Below are 17,826 nucleotides of genomic sequence, written 5' to 3'. Positions count from 1 at the left end.
TATTTTGAGCTCAAATCAGGATCCTTTTTCTCATAGAAGTGCCAAGCCCTTTTCAAACTGTTAACTGAGGAGCAGATTAAAGTATCAGTTGCTTAAGCATCTACAGGAACAGCACTACAAAGAAGGAGTATCTCTAATGCTGCTTTGCAGAAGGTAAGTCAAAGATCCATTACCCATTATCACTGCAGAAAGCCTGTAAACTTCTTCCAAACAGCTGCCGTCATGTTTGACAGCAGTGCGTTTGCATGATGGGGCTCTCCATGCTCTCGTCTGCCCTCACCCAGCTGCATTGTGTGAGTCCTACAACAGAGTTAACCTCCGAGGATGAAACCACCATGCTGTGGAGGGCAGGAGTGTACGGATGCATGCATGGACACATACACACCTCTTCTTCCCGCCTTGAGCAGAGCTGGAAAGAAAAATGATTTCCTATCTTAAACTGCTTTCAGACAAGGCTATCAAAAAAGCTACAGAAGAGATTTTTTATGATTAAATAAGCTACGACTTTCTAGCCTGGAAAAAAGACAGCTTAGTAGGGAGATCTACAAAGCTAGAAAGAACAGAAGAGAGGACCTGGGATTGATTATTCACTGTCTCTTGAAATAAAAAAAAGGGGGGGGGGGGGGCAACTAATGCAACTAGTACGCGGCAAGTTCAAAGGAACAAAAGGACACATTTCTCCAGTTAGTTTGTAGTTGAGTTGTGAAAGTCCTTATTACATGGCATTTAGGATCCTAAAATTTTATACATCTGTACGTTCAAGAGGACAATTGTCAACTTTACAGGACAAAATACTCAAAAGTAATAAATATCAAGGCACCACCTCTGGCTCCAAACCCCACCAAGACATACATCACTGGAGGAAGGCAGAATATTCAGTGCTTGCTCTGTTCTTCTGCTCTTCACTGTGCATTTGGTAAGAAACCATTGAAGATAAGGAGATAGGATACAAGGCTAAAGGAATTTTGGGCCTTCCTTGGCACAGCTATTACTGTTTTACAATGCTTTTGAAAAGGGAAGCCTGCGAGAAAGATGGACATGAGTATCAACCAATGGTGGTTTAAAATATTTTTTCTACCACACAATAAAGTAGACTTTATTTTATCAGTCAGCTTAGTTTTGTCATCCCTGGTCAGTAAGTGACAAACTTACTAAGACTGGCTATGTTACACAAATATGACACAAACTTTCTCTTCTACTTTCAGTCAAAAAATACTGGGCAAGCTCATGTCAGTTCATAGCTCTGTGCCAAAAACTGCTATTCCATTTTACTGCTGCAAGGAAACCTGAGTTACGTATAATGTATATACAGAGAGCTCAGAAAGAAGAGTATGGCAAGGTTAGCATGAAATTCACGGTTTAGGAAGGTGTAAAGTCCTGTCCTCTTCTCTTGAACTCTACCCTGTCTCCTGTCTGTAAATGGCACCTCTGAGGCTCACTTACAAGTTACTATATAAGCACCAGTCTGGGAGTGTAGCCAAGCATGGGGCGGACTAAGCTATATCCCGTTTAGTCCCTGGGCGAAGTAATTTGTTTGCTCTTTTTTATAAAAGGTGGCAGAATGTTGTAAGGGAGGATGTGCCAAACTGTAAGGAAAGGCAGCTTAATAAAGCCCTTCAACATGTAGTCATTTAGCACCAATAAGACTGATATTCCTGACCCTGTGAAAAAAACTCCTCTTAAATTTCTTAGTTATCAGAATGCATACAGCATTCATGGTCGTTTTTAGCTTGCTCCCCAGGCAGAGCTGTGAAAAGCAACATTGACTTGAAGAACTGAAGGAACAGAATATTTCCTGAACTTTTGCCATGTGCTTATTCTGCTGCTGAGATTGTACCAGAGGTGGATAGAAAAAGCTGTTTTTATTGCAGGTTATGGTCTTTTCTCCCCACGCCCCCCTTGTAAATCTTGCAGATCAATTCATGCAGCATTAACTCTCTCTGTGACTTCTGCACTACACATGAAGATACGGTAGAGGATGCACATCTTTTGGGGTCCAGTCAGTGATGATATACCACGATCGGTTCGAGAGATGAACAGGAGGGCTCAACAACGGGAAGGGGCCATCATGGCTCTTAAGTCTGTAAACTGTGAGAAGAGCCAAAAATACCTCTCATTTGCAAGCTCTGAAGAATCAAATGCGTGGTATTGTTTGCGAGTGATGTGTGATAGTGCGGCAGGGCCAAGGATACGCTACTAAGAAAATGTGATTAGTGAAATAATCTAATCCAACTGCAAAATTAACTTTCATACATTTCAGTGGAAACTGAGCACACTTGGTGCCAGGCTCGTAGGAAGGTGAGAGTCAAAGGAAAGGCAACGCTGGGATTTTTTAAGTCCAGTTTGCAAAACAAGAATTTGCTTCCACCAATGAATTCCGTGCCTCTTTCCTCAAGGTGCTTTCCCTCTACCCTTATTTCCGTTCCTTTTCTCTTTGATATCCCACACTTCTTGACTGCAATTCTGAGTTCATTTTCAACATTGCGCCTGATGGATGAATGTGGGAGCGTGCAGCGATGCCCAGGAGAGCAGGCTGCTGCCGAGGGACAGACCCCACCATGGTCCCAGGGCTCAGCTCTGTTTTGTGTTCAGGGCCAAAAGTTCCCAGCAAGCCTCCTGAAGTGGGAGGATGGAAACTGGCTAGTTCAGCCCAATCCAGGAAAAAAAAAAAAGCTTTACGAAGGGATCTACCTTGGCATCCTCAAGTAGTACAATTAGGGTGCATCTGACAATTGTGCTGCCAGCTCCACAGGGAACACTGAGCTCTTGCTATCAAGACAACAGAACTCAACTACCTAAAAAGTCAGAAAATACATTTTGGTGAACATTTGTGTGAATTCTGTTTTTCAATTTGAAGTCCAGAAGGGCCCATGAGAATGACAGCGCTGCTATATGACTGTGAGCGCTTACTGAACCATGTTTAAAGATTGCAACCACGAACACATTAAATGAACCTCACAAGTATTAGAAATGAAAAGGTATCAAGTCCCTAAAATAATGCAAAGCTCCCTCCAAACTGCTGCCACAGAATCCTTGTCATCCTTTCTAAAAGCCTTGTATAATGCAGCTGTTGCAGCATTTAGCCATTTGTTACAGAATTTGTAAATGGATTTGCTTTTTGTCACACCCGTCCTGGTGAGAAACCTCTTGTTGACACAGACAATGGCAATTTCTTCTATGAAAACCATATTTTAAGTTCACATCAAACTTACATTGACTAGACATTAACATTTCAACAGCTTTTTAGAAAGCTGGCTTATAAATTAAAATGTCAGGATCACAGTGACTCCTGAGCATTTTAAGTCCTATCGCTCACACTAAAAAAGACACAAATTCATTACGAAATGAACAGAGGGTGGGACTGGCTCTACCATGCTTACTCATTCTGAACAGGGTGTACCTAGACAATTCCCCCATGGGACCCTTCTGCAAAATGTAGTACAGGCCTGTTCAGATTAAATTGAGAAAAGAAATGTAATAAAACTTTCCCTTTTTAATGCTTTAAAATGCTAATCTGTTGCTTCTAATGAGACCAAACTGGTGCCCTTCTGGTGCAATGCCTAGATGAATCGCAGTCACCAGCAGATTTATGTTTTCTTTCTGCAGTTCTAGTGCACAGTGGAAAAAAGACATATGTACATAGGAAGAAAATATGTAATAAATATGAGCCAACCTTCCTGAATGCCAACTGCAACAACACTGCCTGGATGGGAAAGACCTAATTGCTGGCGCTCCATAGCTGGCTCGGACATGCGCCTTGCCAGTGAGATTTGCATCTCTTCGGCGTGAAGCAGCAGACTGATGAGACGAAGAAATCCAGTTCTAATTCAGGCTCTGGAAGAAAGTAGGCTGTAGTGCTTATGCAGCGCTTTTCTGTACATTTCTTTGCCAGTGTGATCTCTTGTGTCTCAGCATCACAAACCCGTCATTTGCTTCTGACTTCTTGTCCTTATCACAGGATCCAGTCTTCAAGCTCTTGTGCTCAGTCCCACTTTTTCCATTCAGGCAACCCTAATCTTTTCTTTGCTTGCCACAGTGGTCCTCCAACACATAGCAAGCTGCTGTACAGGTGCCTTCTCTTCCACCCTGTCTAAACCAGTCCAGCTTAGCTCCTTGGTTGCATATCCATCACACCTGCTGCCCTGCACTGCAGCACGCCCCTGGATGCAGGACTACATGTCTCTTGTTGTCAGCCAAACACGGACCCTGGCTGCTTCTTATCTCATCTGCCCTGAAGTTATGCAATCCCAGATCACCTTTAGGGAGTATCTGCATGAATTTAACAAGCCAGCAGCAGACAATACAGGTAGCGGCTGTACAGAGAGCTGGGTCCAACTGCACCGCAGGTAAGCTTATTCTAAAGGACTATCCAAACAAAATTTCAATACTTTCAGGAAGCATGCCCTGGAATATGGAGAGGGTCACTCCAGCCAGGAGGCCCAAAGGTGTGCAAGCAGATAAGTAAAGCTGACAGGCATCTATGGGGCCACTGAGACTCCTTCAGCTTATGTCTCCACAGCTGCATGCATACAACCCTTGCCCATATCCCTTTCCCCCAGTTTAGTTCTTGTTCCCACTAAATCTGAAGCTATTCCCTCCTCCACACTGCCTTGGCACCAACAAGGGGGTCACTGAACGCACACAACAGACAGGCTTCCTGCTCTTGTTTCCAGGCGTTGGCCACGTCCCAGCCCGCGGCAGCTGGCTGTGGCCGCTAAGAGAAACTCTGCTCCGTCTCTGCAGCCCTGGGACACAGCATGCTCAGGCATCCTCTGTCGGCAGCACACGCGGGCTCATCAGTGCTAATTGCTAGGAGAGCCTAAGCAAACTGTGATGTCAGGGTCTTTGCAGATTTTAGTTACTAAGTGCAAGCAAGTTTCTACTGAGCATACACGCACAAAACTGACAATTCTTGCAGGAGTACCGAAATCTGAGCACATTTTCACAAACACAGTAAAAGACAACTCGCTGGTGAGCTACAGGCAACTAGGAACATTTCAGTAGGACGACTTAGGCAATCATAATCACATAAAGTGTTAGCAACACTGCCTACAGTCATTCTATCATTGGTGAGCTTGGAAGCGCAGAGGAGCACACAAAGTTGTGCTTATTTATGACACATTTATTTATGAGAACAATAGAATAATTTTGGTTAGGAGGGACCTCTGGGGGTCCTCTAGTCCAACCTCATAGTCAAAGCAAGGCCACCTTCAAAGTTAGATCGGGCTGTTGAGGACCTTGCCCTGTCCTGCTTCGAGTATCACCAAAGATGGAGATTCTGTGGCCTCCATGGCAAAACCTGCTCCCGCTTGCAGGGGAAGAATTTTTTCCTTACACTCAAACAGGTCATCTTCTGTTGCAGTTTGCGACCATTGCCCCTTGCTATTTTGTGTGTACCTCTCTGAAGAAACTGGCTTGTCCATAAAAGCTCTTGTAGGTAATGGAAAACAAACCCAGTTTCTTCAGCTTCCCCGTGTGTATCGTGTGCTCCCGCCCTCTATCCATCCTAGTGGCCTTCCGCTGGACTGCCTCCAGCTTGTCAGCAGTATTTGTAAGTATTTATAAAGCTCTCCAGATTGCACAATCCTGCAAGAACACACTGACTTAACAACAGTAAAATAAATATTATGAATACATTTTATGGATCCTTCATGATTCATTAAAGAAAATGATTGCTAACAAAGTAGTAGATCTGGGCAGTAATTACAGCAGAGGACAGGGCAGTTTCTGCAGACACGTTCTACAATAAGGTTAAAAAATAAAGCTTATGTGAGAATATAAATATTAGGTAGGAAACGTCCTGAGGAGTTTGGTAACTCTAAAAAGAAATAACTGAAAGCATGTTTGGTGTAAGTACAGGTTACAGATTTTCAGTTGCGATTCTTTCCTGTTACAATATTCCACTTATAGCAAAGCCACATATTTCTGTGAACTGAGATGACTTTGATGAACTTACGAAAAATATTTCAGAAAAGAATGCCTCATTAATCACCTCCACATTTAGGAACTGGAAACCTTGTGACTGAACACCGGTCAGTTTATTTCAACTTCTGTCTTACAGAGAAGCTCTCCAAATTATCCAGCCTCATCTTGGGAAACAGCAACTGAAGAGAACTCGTCCAGCATAGCAAGGGCAGTTACCTTATCCTATGGCATTATTTTGTAGCCCTCACACAGGGTTTTATGGATTTTTCAGGCCATAGTTGAGTTCTTCTTGCCCTCGTGAAGCCTGTCTCCTCTCTTTTCATTGTTCAGAGAAACAATGGGGAAAGCGGGGACCATGTCCAGCAGTTATGATAGTCCTAACACCAAAAACTGTCTTAGTGGCTTTGGGGAAATGCAAGGCCAGGTTTCCTGGGAGCATCTTTCCTCCACAGAGCACTTCTGAAGGGGAAGCGGACAGAAGAGCTGCATCAATACTGCTACTTATCCATATCACACCAGAGGTGCCACTCTACCCACTTGGTCATGCCATGGTGGATCAACTGCGCATCGAAGGCTCTGCACTCCAGTGTTCATTCATGACCCATAAGATTGATCTACTTCTTCAACTATATTTAAAAACACATTTTTAATCTCTTTTTCAGATAATAAAATTAAACTATTTTGGATTAGGTTATGAAGGCTGGTAAAAAAAATACACTGAAAACATCAGTATTTGTAACTCATAGTCTATCTGTTACAAAAAGGACTGTAGTCATGGTGTTGAGCGAGACTGACAGAAACCTTGCAATATAACTCCAAATATTTATTGGTGGTACTACTCTAAAATAATAATAAAAAACACCAAAACAAAAAAATACTTCTGAGAATTAGCATTATGATGCATTTGAAATTGAAGGGCTAAGTACCTTGAGACTGGTGCAAGTACATTTAAGGCCCCAATAACAATTTCAATTAAACACATACTGTCTATTACTGAATTTTTAACATCATTAGAAGTAATAAAAATAGTAACAGTATAGTAGCATCATTGCTAAAACTGGTGCTAGAAAAATATTTTCTCTTTAATTCTGCTTGCCTCTATATTCTTTGTAGCAGGAAGTTTTCTGTCTGTCTTGGTAGAGTTATTAATATCTTTGCAGTTGGTCTGTCTCTTACACAGCAATGTGATAGCAAGAAAAAAAATGGAAAATGAAAATGTGGACACTACACTGCTAAAAAGCTTCTGGATTTGGGGACAGGAGGAAAATATGTAAACGTTTCAAACATATTTTTGAAGATCAATTATGGAGGTGTCTCTTCTAACTCCTATGCGTTTCGACATATCTAAATAGCAGATGAAGACCGCCGCTGAAGAGAAGCAGGGGTCGTGCTTGATTTGCAGTGTTAGCTAAAAACCTGTAACAGCTGTCGCCTTTCCCTCCCTATCTTTAACAAAACAACTGTTAAACTCTCCTAACAACTCCCTGTTTCAGCTTCACATATTCCTTTCCTATCTGGCACGGCACCTTCTGCTATGATTTCCAAATGTCCTCTTGACACACGCTTGTGCACGTACTGCTGCATCTGCTACTAATTAGGGAGGGATATTTAGCCTGGTTTGAGAATGAGGCTCTTCAGCAGGGAAAGGAAGCCTGCAAGTTAAAAACACCTTTTCACTCAATTTCTATTAATTTTTATACACACTGAAAGAGAAAGAAAAGAACCTGTGAATCTTCTCCAGAAAGCCAGCCTATCTGTGCAAACAGAGTCAGGTTTCTTCCCAAGATGCCAGAAAGTGATTTCTTTTGCTTTCGTTTGAACTGCCAGTCAGACTGGCATTTTTCCACATACCTGTCCACGACAGACCTTTTCTATCAACAGTTGTTAAAACTCTGTCTAGGCTTGCACAGACTGAACAACAAATTCATATTGCCTAACCCAGCCAAAATTTATAGTATGTCACTGTGGAACAGAAACAGCAGACCAAGCTATCAACATGTCAGCAAATATGCACAACGGACAAGAAAGCCCTTATAACCTACGTTAATTTAAAAGGCTTTGCAAATATTTTGGAGCAAAGGAACAGGATATTTAGTGCCAATAAAAGTGTTGTGCTAAATTAAAGTATATTCTTGTGAATCCTAAATCAGTAAATACGGTGCTGTTAATACGACAACAACATTCCCCTAAAGGACAGGTACATCAAAACATAGCATCTATCATATTCACTAAGTATGTACCCTGACTTGCGGAATTAATTTCAATATCCACAAGCAAGAGAAAGATGTGGTCATCTATGTAACAGTCAGAAAAGGTGAGATTCACTTAATTCAATTCTAGATATCCACAATGTACATTGTACAGTCAGCAGCCTTTGCAATCAGTGGAGAGGAACAGGTGTAATTCACATAACATTTTATGGACATCTACTTTAGGATGAGCTGAATCATGGTTGAAGTGTGCCCATCATTCTTGAGTTACTGTCAATCTATCTGCTAAAGCATCTCTAGCTACAGATGTCTAAAATTTCCCCAGAAATGTTAGATAAGGAAGATCTACTTTCAAAATCCAGGCAATTTGAGTCCCTTGGGGACAGTTTTTTACTGCAGACACTGGACAGGCCAACTGAAGGAAATGATTTGCAGGACCTGCAATTACGGAAGAGCTGGTAGGGAATTTGAAGATCTACAGCAGCTTCAGCTGTGGAGACCATGAGAGCTTCAGAACTGGTGGAGGCAACAGAAGTTGCTGTAAGGCAAATTCTGGTTAGACATAAAGATTGTTTTTTTCCCCACAGTGAGGGTGGTCAAGGACAGCAACAGGTTTGCCAGAGAGTTTGTGGTGTCTCCATTGTTGGCGACATTCAGAACTTGACAACACCCTGAGCAACCTGACCTAACTTCAAAATCAACCTTTCTTTCAGTGGCTGGTTGGACTAGAGACCTGAAGAGTTTTCTTCTGATTGAAATTATCCTGTGACCGAATGATTCCATGACTCAATAGGGACCATCCAGAACAGCTGCTTAACTGTTAACAGCAGGCTGTGGTTCTTCAGTTTAATAATATGGGGTTCACAGATATTTGGAGATGTGGTGACAACTTCTAGGGCTTTTCAGAAGCAAGGCTTCCTCACAGAAAATCACTCCTTACACATTCAAAGACCCAAGAGGATTTCTTCCCTGCCGCTGCAAAGGAACACAAATTTGGTAAACTGCAATGAAAAAAACGAGAAGACAATCTTATAGGCTCTGCCCCTCTTGATGAGCCAGCATTATGCAGCTTTCATGGCATACAGCATTTTTTAGAGCGTCCCTGAGTTTGATTTCCCTCATATTGGTATTCCTACCTTTCCCCTTCTTACTTCAGCTCTCTTTTATGCATTTTCAGTCTACACTAGCCATACTCTGCTGTCCAGTTCATTCTTGAACTGCAATACTAAAAATTACTTCACTTACTCTGTCTATATTCATGTGAAGACAAGAGATTAAAAGCCTTGTTCAACAAGGCTAAGTGCTGGGTCCTGCACAACATGGGGTCACAACAACCCAATGCAACGCTACAGGCTGGGGGAGGAGTGGCTGGAGAGCTGCCTGGCAGAAAAGGACCTGGAGATGTTGGTCAACAGCTGGCTAAACATGAGCCAGCAGTGTGCCCAGGTGGCCAAGAAGGCCAAGAGCATCTTGGCTTGTATCAGGAATAGTGTGGCCAGCAGGACCAGGGAAGTGATCATCCCCCTGTAGGTGGCACTGGTGAGGCCATACCTCGAATGCTGTGCTCAGTTTTGGGTCCCTTCCTACAAGAAGGACATTGAGGTGCTGGAGCGTGTCCAGAGAAGGGCAAGAAAGCTGGTGAAGGGTCTGGAGCACAAGTCTTATGAGGAGCAGCTGAGGGAGAGACCTTATTGCTCTCTACAGCTACCTGACAGGAGGTTGTAGCAGGGTGGGGGTTGGTCTCTTCTCCCAGGGAGCAAGAAACAGGACGAGAGGAAATGGCTTCAAGTTGTGCCAGGGGAGATTTATATTGGATATTAGGAAAAATTTCTTCACGGAGAGAGTGGTTAGGCATTGGAACAGACTGCCCAGGGCAGTGGTGCAATCACAGTCCCTGGAAGTGTTCAAAAAACATGTGGATGTGGTGCTTAGGGACATGGTTTACTGGTGGACCAGGCAGTTATGTTAACAGTTGGACTTGATGATCTCAGAGGTCTTTTCCAACCTTAATGATTCTATGATTCTAAAATATCCAGGTGAATATGCAAAAACGTATAGTTAACACACACATATACATACTTGCTGCTTCTGTTTCCATCTAGTGGCCACATGATGTTTAATTTTTCCTAATCTTCCATACACTAGTCTTCTTTTTGTCTTATTGCAAAGAGTTTTACAAAGTTCACAAAAAAGCTAGAAAATGGATATCTGTAAAACAATGCATGAAATTCTGCTGATTCACTGCAGGTTTTTCACCATAATAACGTTTGGAAAAAGGCTTCTTAGACATCTGGCAACAAGACTAGGAAAATGATAGTTGCACATCTCTAAACCCACCAAGAGTGCTTCCAACAGTAAATCTTACTGTCTCCCTGGAACCTCTTACTGTTCCTCACAAAAGAAAACAAATCTGGAAAACATTATTTTAAATGCTTGTGCCTCTGTCAGTAAAAAATGGTGCCACTCATTAAGAAGGAAAGGCCATAATTATGAAAACTCTAAGTCTTCTTGACAAATGGAACAGCTTATCATGTCCAGGACAAACGTTATAAATCAACAATTAGTTACGACAGGCAGAGAGTTAGTGCTCACTATTCTGACATAGAAACATCTCCAATTTCCATGACAATACTGCATGTAGATTCCAGTTGTGTCTGCTCATAAGATCATGTCAAGGCCTCATGAGCCTGATGGACTTAAGCCATGATTTGCTTTCAGAGTGGAATATGTCTACTTTTTAGAGAATCATCTTAATAAAGATCCTTAATCATTCTCCAAAGAGTAAAAAAGATTGCCCAGCTTGTGACTGCAGATACAAAAGTCAAATCATACACTCAGCATGGTGAGAAACTTCCTATTTCCTAAACCAGAACAGAGTTTGTTCGCTTGTTTCTGGAGGCAACCTAACTCAAAGCATTAATATATTTTATGTCTTGCAACCCAAATTTCAAAAGCATAGGAATGGTTTCTTATGCTGGCTGTGGTACGTATGGAGCTCAGATGTACAGCTTTGGATGTTCATCAACCAGAAGTATTGCCTGCCTTGTTGTCACACTGTTTTATGTTAAAAATATGTAGTTGCTACAAATTCCTTTTTTCCACTAGAGAAGAAAAAGCCTAAAATACTTTTTGCTGGAACCCATTTTGCTTTCACATGCAGGGAAAAAGCAGTATCAGTCTTCTTCATTTATCCCTCTTTTTTCCAGGAAAGTTTCATACTCAGTTCACGTTTTCTAATTGCTCTGGTCTTCTGGTATTTCCTTTGTTTGCATTTCCATGTTTTCCCCAGTGAACACTCAGAGCAGAATTGGTGTCCTTCAGCACAGCTTACCATTTTCTAGCGTTAGCTTCCCTGAACCACTTAACAATCCTGGAGATTTTCCCCCAAGCAGTAAAATAAATCCAGGAAGAGCCTTTAATTTTGAGCATTGTTGGGTGCAAAATGTTCTCAGCTCCTTACAGAATGAAATTAGGGCCTAACAGCCATAATTAATCCTTTGAAACGTAAATGTTGCCAGAGATTAATAAATAACCTTTACAGGACTGTAAACTGCAGTACAGAGCACTTGTGAAAATTTGCTCCTACAATTATTTAAATACTAATGCAATTGAAAATCAGTAAACTCTGAATGTTGTTCATTCAGAATACAGATATGCTGTTCCTACCTTTCAATTTAATACATATCAGATGATGTAATTGTCATTACAATTACTAAAAGAGTATTGCAACCTATGGGGACATCTCTACATACAATTCCACCTCATACAGAGGACTTGCTCTCTGTTTATGAAATGGTCGGGCATCAGGTCCTCAATAGAGGTCACCTCTGACGACCCACTATCTCAGCCTGTCTGGGATCACACAAGCACAGAATAATTTAAATGGGAAGTCTCTTTGGTGGCTATCTAGTTCACCTTCAAAGCAAGGCCAACTTCAAAGTTAGATCAGGCTGCTAAGACCCTTGCTGAAGCCCATGCTGAACATGTCCAAAGACAGGGTTCCTGCAGCCTCTCTAGCATGCTCCAGTGCTCAGCCACCTGCTGGGGAAGAATTTTCTCCTTTTGTCCCAGGGGATGTTTCCTGTTGCAGCTCATGACCACTGCCCCTTGTTCTTCTGTGTGTACTTCCAAGAGGAAACTGGCTCCACCTTACACCTAACTGCCCTTGCTGTACTGATGATTGTAGAAAATGGAAACCTGACCCCCCTTCTTCAGGTTAAACAAGCCCTGTTTCTTTAGCCTCCTGTACACCAAGTGCTCCAGCCCTCCATCCGCATCGTGGCCATCCACTGGATCCTGGTCTGTTGTTAGGTCTTCTGCTGGGATGTCCCACACCACAGGAAAACCAGACACAACACACCAGTGTGGAATGGAGGGGAATGATCTCCTCCCTTGACCTACTTGCAGTGCTCTCAATAGTGCGGTCCACTGTGTAGCTAGCCTTTAATCTCACCCATCATCATCCTCCTCTTCTGCTTTTCTGTTTCCTTTTGTGGCAGTAAACAATCTTTCAAGAAGCACCCTGGTGTGAGGATGTGTACAGAGCTCACCTTTATGAATTCACCTTGTTAAACAGCATGATCTGTACCATAACACTTTTTTCTTTGCACATTTTGCATATTTTTTCCAGGTTTCCAGACATCCTTCATATCATTCCATAAACACATCTCTGTTTCAGAAAAGCCTAAGTATTCTAATAAATTATATACGGTAAATAAGTGAAACTGTCAAGATGTTACTTGCCAGGAATTCTTGATCTCAGCAGACTAAGAGCTAATAAAATCTGAGGAGTGATAGCAGCATTACAAACCAAATCTCTCTACTTCATGCTTTCAGTGAGGGGAATAGTATCTGAAGTTAAGTAAAACATAAAATAAAAACAAACACGAGAAATTTTCTTCCACACCTTCCCAAAACACCAGATTTGACTTGTGTGTACAAGGTTCTATTGATCTTCCCTTTCAGTAATGGAAAAGTCAAAAAAGGTTGTTCACAGTATTACTGAATCATAATGTATCAGTGTAGTGAATACTTTAAAAACATCACCTTTATTACTAATATAACAGAAAAATGCAAACCTCAGTAAAATGAGAAACCTGGCTCTCTATTAGGATTTTAGGTTTTTTTCCTGCCAAGTCACCACATTCTCAACCATCACATTCCCCTTAAGATTTCTGGAAAATTGCTGTTTCTCTGTATCTCTGTTTCCCTCAGCAGTTAAATGAAAATAATACTCCTGAAACATGTTGTTGTCGTTCTATATTAAATCTCTATTAAGTATTTTGATATTCTCAAGCGCAAGGTCCTCTATAAGAAGCATACGCTGTGGTCTTTTTTATCTATATATATGGTTCTGCTGCCAACTCTGCACTGTATATGAAGACATCAGGAGCTTTCTAAAGATCATTTATCACAACACGCTACACTACTACTACTACTAAACTATTTCATTTATTTTAAGTCAAATTGTAACACTAGTATAGTCTAGGGATTTTTTGTTTTTAAATTACATTGCATCTTGCCTTGGATGGGTGATGAGGTCATAATCCTCCCACAGCTGTGGCTGGTGAGATTGCTTTAAACGGGCACTGCAAACAATTATTTGAAAGCAGCTCGCCCTGTTAAAACAATGTGGTGATCCAAACCCCACAATTTTTTTTCCTTTTTTTTTTTTTTTTCACCAAATGTGCTAACGTTTTATTGATAACTATTTATCCAACACTATGCTTAGCTATACAACTTTGCCTTTAGCATAACTGAAGAAATTGGAAAATAAGCCAACTGCACTTACGAAAGAGTATAAAACAAGACTGAACATTGATTTAAATGACTGAACATTTTCCACATAATTCAAAAAAGGCAGAGAGAGAATTTGGATTTCACAAGTGACAGCAGGTTTGATACCACTCACTACATCCTGTATTATCTTGGTGGGTAAACTGTTCAGCTGCTTATTTTTGAGAGGAAAGAAAAAAAAACAGCACAAAAAACCCACCCTTAACGTCCTATTTTCTAATCACACAAAATACACTAAAACCTAACAACATTAGATAGCCATGCCCAAAGACTTTTACATCTGAAGTTTTTCCCTTAGAAGAGTAATTTTCAGTTCTCTAGCTACATCAGACGGCACCAGCTCGCTGCCAAGAGCCTGTGTTCTTGGACGTGGCTGCAGCTCCCGAGGAGGGATAAAGTCTCCTCATCTGGAAAAAGCTGGCTGCAGAAGGAACTACCAGAAGAGACGCTGAGTGCTGCCCATCCTTGTTCTGAAATGTTCTGAAGTTTTCCTTCTGGTGTTCCCCCCCTCCCCTTTTTTTTTTTTTTTTTCTTTCCCCCCTCTAACTGGAATGGTACTCATTTCATACCAAAAGCAGAAAAGGAGCCAAGGACTCCCTCAAGCTGACTAGAGACTTGACTATTTCCAGTATTTTCTGTGGAAATAGCACAAATACCAGAATGCAGGAGGACATACCAACACAGGAGCTGCCCTAATTCTGCACTGTGTTTCTATTACTCCCGCTCAATAACTGAACTTTCATTTGGGCATAGTATCTTCAAACTCTAGCTTAAGGTTGGCAGACAAGGGAAACATCCATGGAGAAGTAAGACGTACTTCCATGGAGAAGTAAGACCCTTACTCTTTTACCGCTTTCTTTTAAAAATTGGCTGTGTAGTATTTGTCTCAATTAACAGTATTTTTGACCATGTTACTCCAGAAAGCTTTTATCAGATGCAATAATTAGTATAAAATGGACTACAGCCAACCGGAATTACTTCCACTATTCTGCACAGACTAAGACACAGTGTAAAATTAGCTACGCCAGCGGGCTTCTTCCTTCCAGGGTACAGCTTGATGCAACCTGTGCGCTGCCATCAGGTAGTATCTGCACCCAGCATCCCAGCTGCAGGTTGTGACAGCGCGCGCGAGAGAGACACCTTTGCTGTTGAGGCTCTTGGTTCGTCATTTCAGGACATCAATTTTAGGGGCATACAAGGAAGAACGGCTTGGGGAAGGCCACACCGAGGAAGACCTCCACAGAATCTGTTCCAGAGCTTTGCTCATCCTTGTTGGCCGCCTTTGCATTTTTCCAGCTCTGCTGCACGCTTCTGGGGTGGGGACGAGTGGAGCTGTGACGAGCAATGAACTGACCTTCTTAGGGGACAGCCAGCCACAATGGCAAAATCCCAGCTCTGAGTCATAACATTTGGAGCCCATGAATTTATGTGCCACGTTAGGGTTGTATTTTGCTTACAAGCATCGTTCCACATTTATGTACACCAAGTATAATTTGCTGATTTATTGCCCAGGCACTTGCCTTGTAAGGACTTTCTGCAGCTCTTCAGCTGGCCCTTCACGGTCTAGTGGAGCACTGGCAAACTTCTTGTTTTGCAAACCTCAGCATCCACCTCCTTTGCAGAGTTGTTTATGAATATGCAGAAAGAACAGGTCCTAGCACAGATGCCACCTCCCCTCACTGACTCCTGCTCTCTGTTTCCTAGCCTGCTTGTCCATGCAAGTACTGCCTCCCTTTTACCTCTAAGGGATTAACTTCCTTACACAGATTTGGATGGATTCCCTTTTACTATGCTCGCTTCTTAAGTATCTGCTGTTTTATGTCTGCATACTAATGATAATTCAAGATGAAAAAAAAAATCCAATCAATTGTAATCAATCAACTAGATTTTTTTATACCTTCCTGAACTGTTGTACTCTCCCACATGGCTTTGCTGGTTTGGCACACTGTGCCTGCTGGTTTTAAGGAAGAGCTGCCAGCCTCCATCCAGAGAGAAGGCTATGTACCTGGCCCAAGAAATGTAATTTTTTGGGCTCTCTAAGTTTTCTAAACACTTTTATTCACTGATCCTGCATGCAATGTGAAACTAAGCTGGACGTCTCAGGAAATAACAGAAACAGGTGAGAAACTAATTCAGCAGGAAGACTGAATCCTGTTTCATGAAACCATTGTGATCTAACCCTGTCCTGGAAGCATATATTTTAAACTTCCCATCCTATTTCATTTTTGAGGATGAAAGAAGGAGTTCAGTTTCCACAGCCTTCAACACACACCATTTCAAGTACACCAAAAATAATTTTAAATAAAAATGAAAACACACAAATGGAAAAAACCCTAGCCCCTTCCAGTAAGAAACCTCCCACAACGCCAAACTGAAATGCTCAATATATGTCTCCTCTAGAGAGACTTCATTTGCTGTATTTTGCTGTGTTTTCTGAACAACAAACTATTTTAAGCATCTAAATTGCCACATGATTCACACTGATGATAAAAGCCAGCAGAACACATTTGAACTTTGCACATATCCATCTCCTCTTGTTTTTAATGGTTTAGAACTGCCCTAATGTATTTACACAGGTTAGGCAGCTTAAAACGCTGGAACACAGGGAATCTTTGGGTTAAGCTCCACATGATTAAAGTTCACAGTAATGGATGAAAAGAAAAGTCAGAACAAGCAACAACAAAAAAATTCAAAACAAATGTTTTGCAAACCCTTTAAATAGTAGAATTTTGTTGTTGAAAACACAACTAAGTGCAATTTTCCCAGTTATTTAAAAAAGACTGTTTTACTACAAATTTGTCTTCATGTTTCAAAAGAGAAGTTTGGCAAAAGGACTAATTATGACATCTAGAAGACGTTGTTATGTATTACATTTCATGCTTTAAAGTAAACCACACTCCTAAGAATACATATCCTTCAGTAAGGTATTTTACAAAGTGAAAGAAAAATGCAGTCAATTAGAAACTCCCATTGTGCCCATGGTTCTACAGCTGCAACTATAATGTGACAAATATCTGGATACTTTTATGTAATTTCAAGGAATTGAAACCAGAGATTTATCTACTTAGAGACCTATAAAAAGAAAAACGTTTTAAGTGGCCCACGTAGCACATACAACACATTAAGATAACTCATCAAAAATACAGATAACAGACAAACTACCTTGAGGGTGGAAAACAATTAAAATTATTCTTCTTTTTAATCTGCAATATTGATATTTCACTGAGAAAGACACTTTCTAGGATCCTTAAAATCTTTTGTAGCTTGAACTGTCGTCTGCTTGCATTTAAGCAATTTGGTTTAATTAATTCTTAACATTCTTTAAGACCATTTAAAAAGAGTAAAACTTTTATAAAATATGTTTTATATTCACTTACTTTTAGTAATGTCTTTTCTTCATTAGCAAATTACTCGTATTAGGAAAGCTAGGTAATACACAACAGGCAGCTACATAAGGAGATGTTTAATTTGCTACTTTCACTTTCAATATTGTTAGTTGCTACTAACCTCAAAACAAAAAAGGGAGGAGAGCAGGGGAACAACCTAATAAAAGACACAAAGCCACAGAGTTAAGGGATCACTAAGGCCAACGCTCGTGTGATGCCTGCGGCACATCCTTTATTTAGGAAAGGACCTGCTGCTGGTAAAGCTGCTCACACACACCACAGAAGTGCCAGACAGGAACAAGTGTTTGCTTGCTGTCCTAAATGATGTTATAATTGACATTTATATTAATCCAGTCAGTATTTGGATATGCAGAAGAAATTGGCAAGTTAGACTGTTTTGAAGGCAGGGAGGAAGCCAAGCATTGTACTCTAGTGCTGGTGTTTCTTTTGTCTCACTAAACCATGCCAAATTCACAGTCCAAAGCAAATGTGCAGCTCAGCCAGTGGCA

General features: G+C 41.2%; 1 protein-coding gene across 4 annotated transcripts in view; it reads right to left on the bottom strand.

Annotated features, from left to right (window-relative positions):
- GHR (growth hormone receptor) overlaps nt 1-17,826 on the bottom strand; it is a 133,373-nt gene that overhangs the window by 36,371 nt on the left and 79,176 nt on the right. The window contains exon 1 of one of the 4 annotated variants that reach the window (XM_087759827.1): nt 17,309-17,385. The exons of 2 other annotated variants lie outside the window; for them this stretch is intronic. Coding sequence is in view for 1 of the 2 variants with exons in the window: in XM_087759826.1 (XP_087615952.1) it covers nt 174-177 (4 nt within the window). In the remaining variant the exon portion in view is untranslated. Of the gene's footprint in view, nt 1-173; nt 311-17,308; nt 17,386-17,826 lie in introns of those variants that run through there. One more of the 4 variants, XM_087759826.1, reaches the window with a different exon arrangement.

Source organism: Nipponia nippon, unplaced genomic scaffold (assembly GCF_047370975.1).
Source record: "Nipponia nippon isolate SJK-2023a ecotype South Korea unplaced genomic scaffold, ASM4737097v1 scaffold_20, whole genome shotgun sequence".
Lineage (NCBI taxonomy): Eukaryota > Metazoa > Chordata > Aves > Pelecaniformes > Threskiornithidae > Nipponia > Nipponia nippon.
Note: the sequence above shows the minus strand (reverse complement) of the source record. Positions and strands in the feature narration are given on the sequence as shown.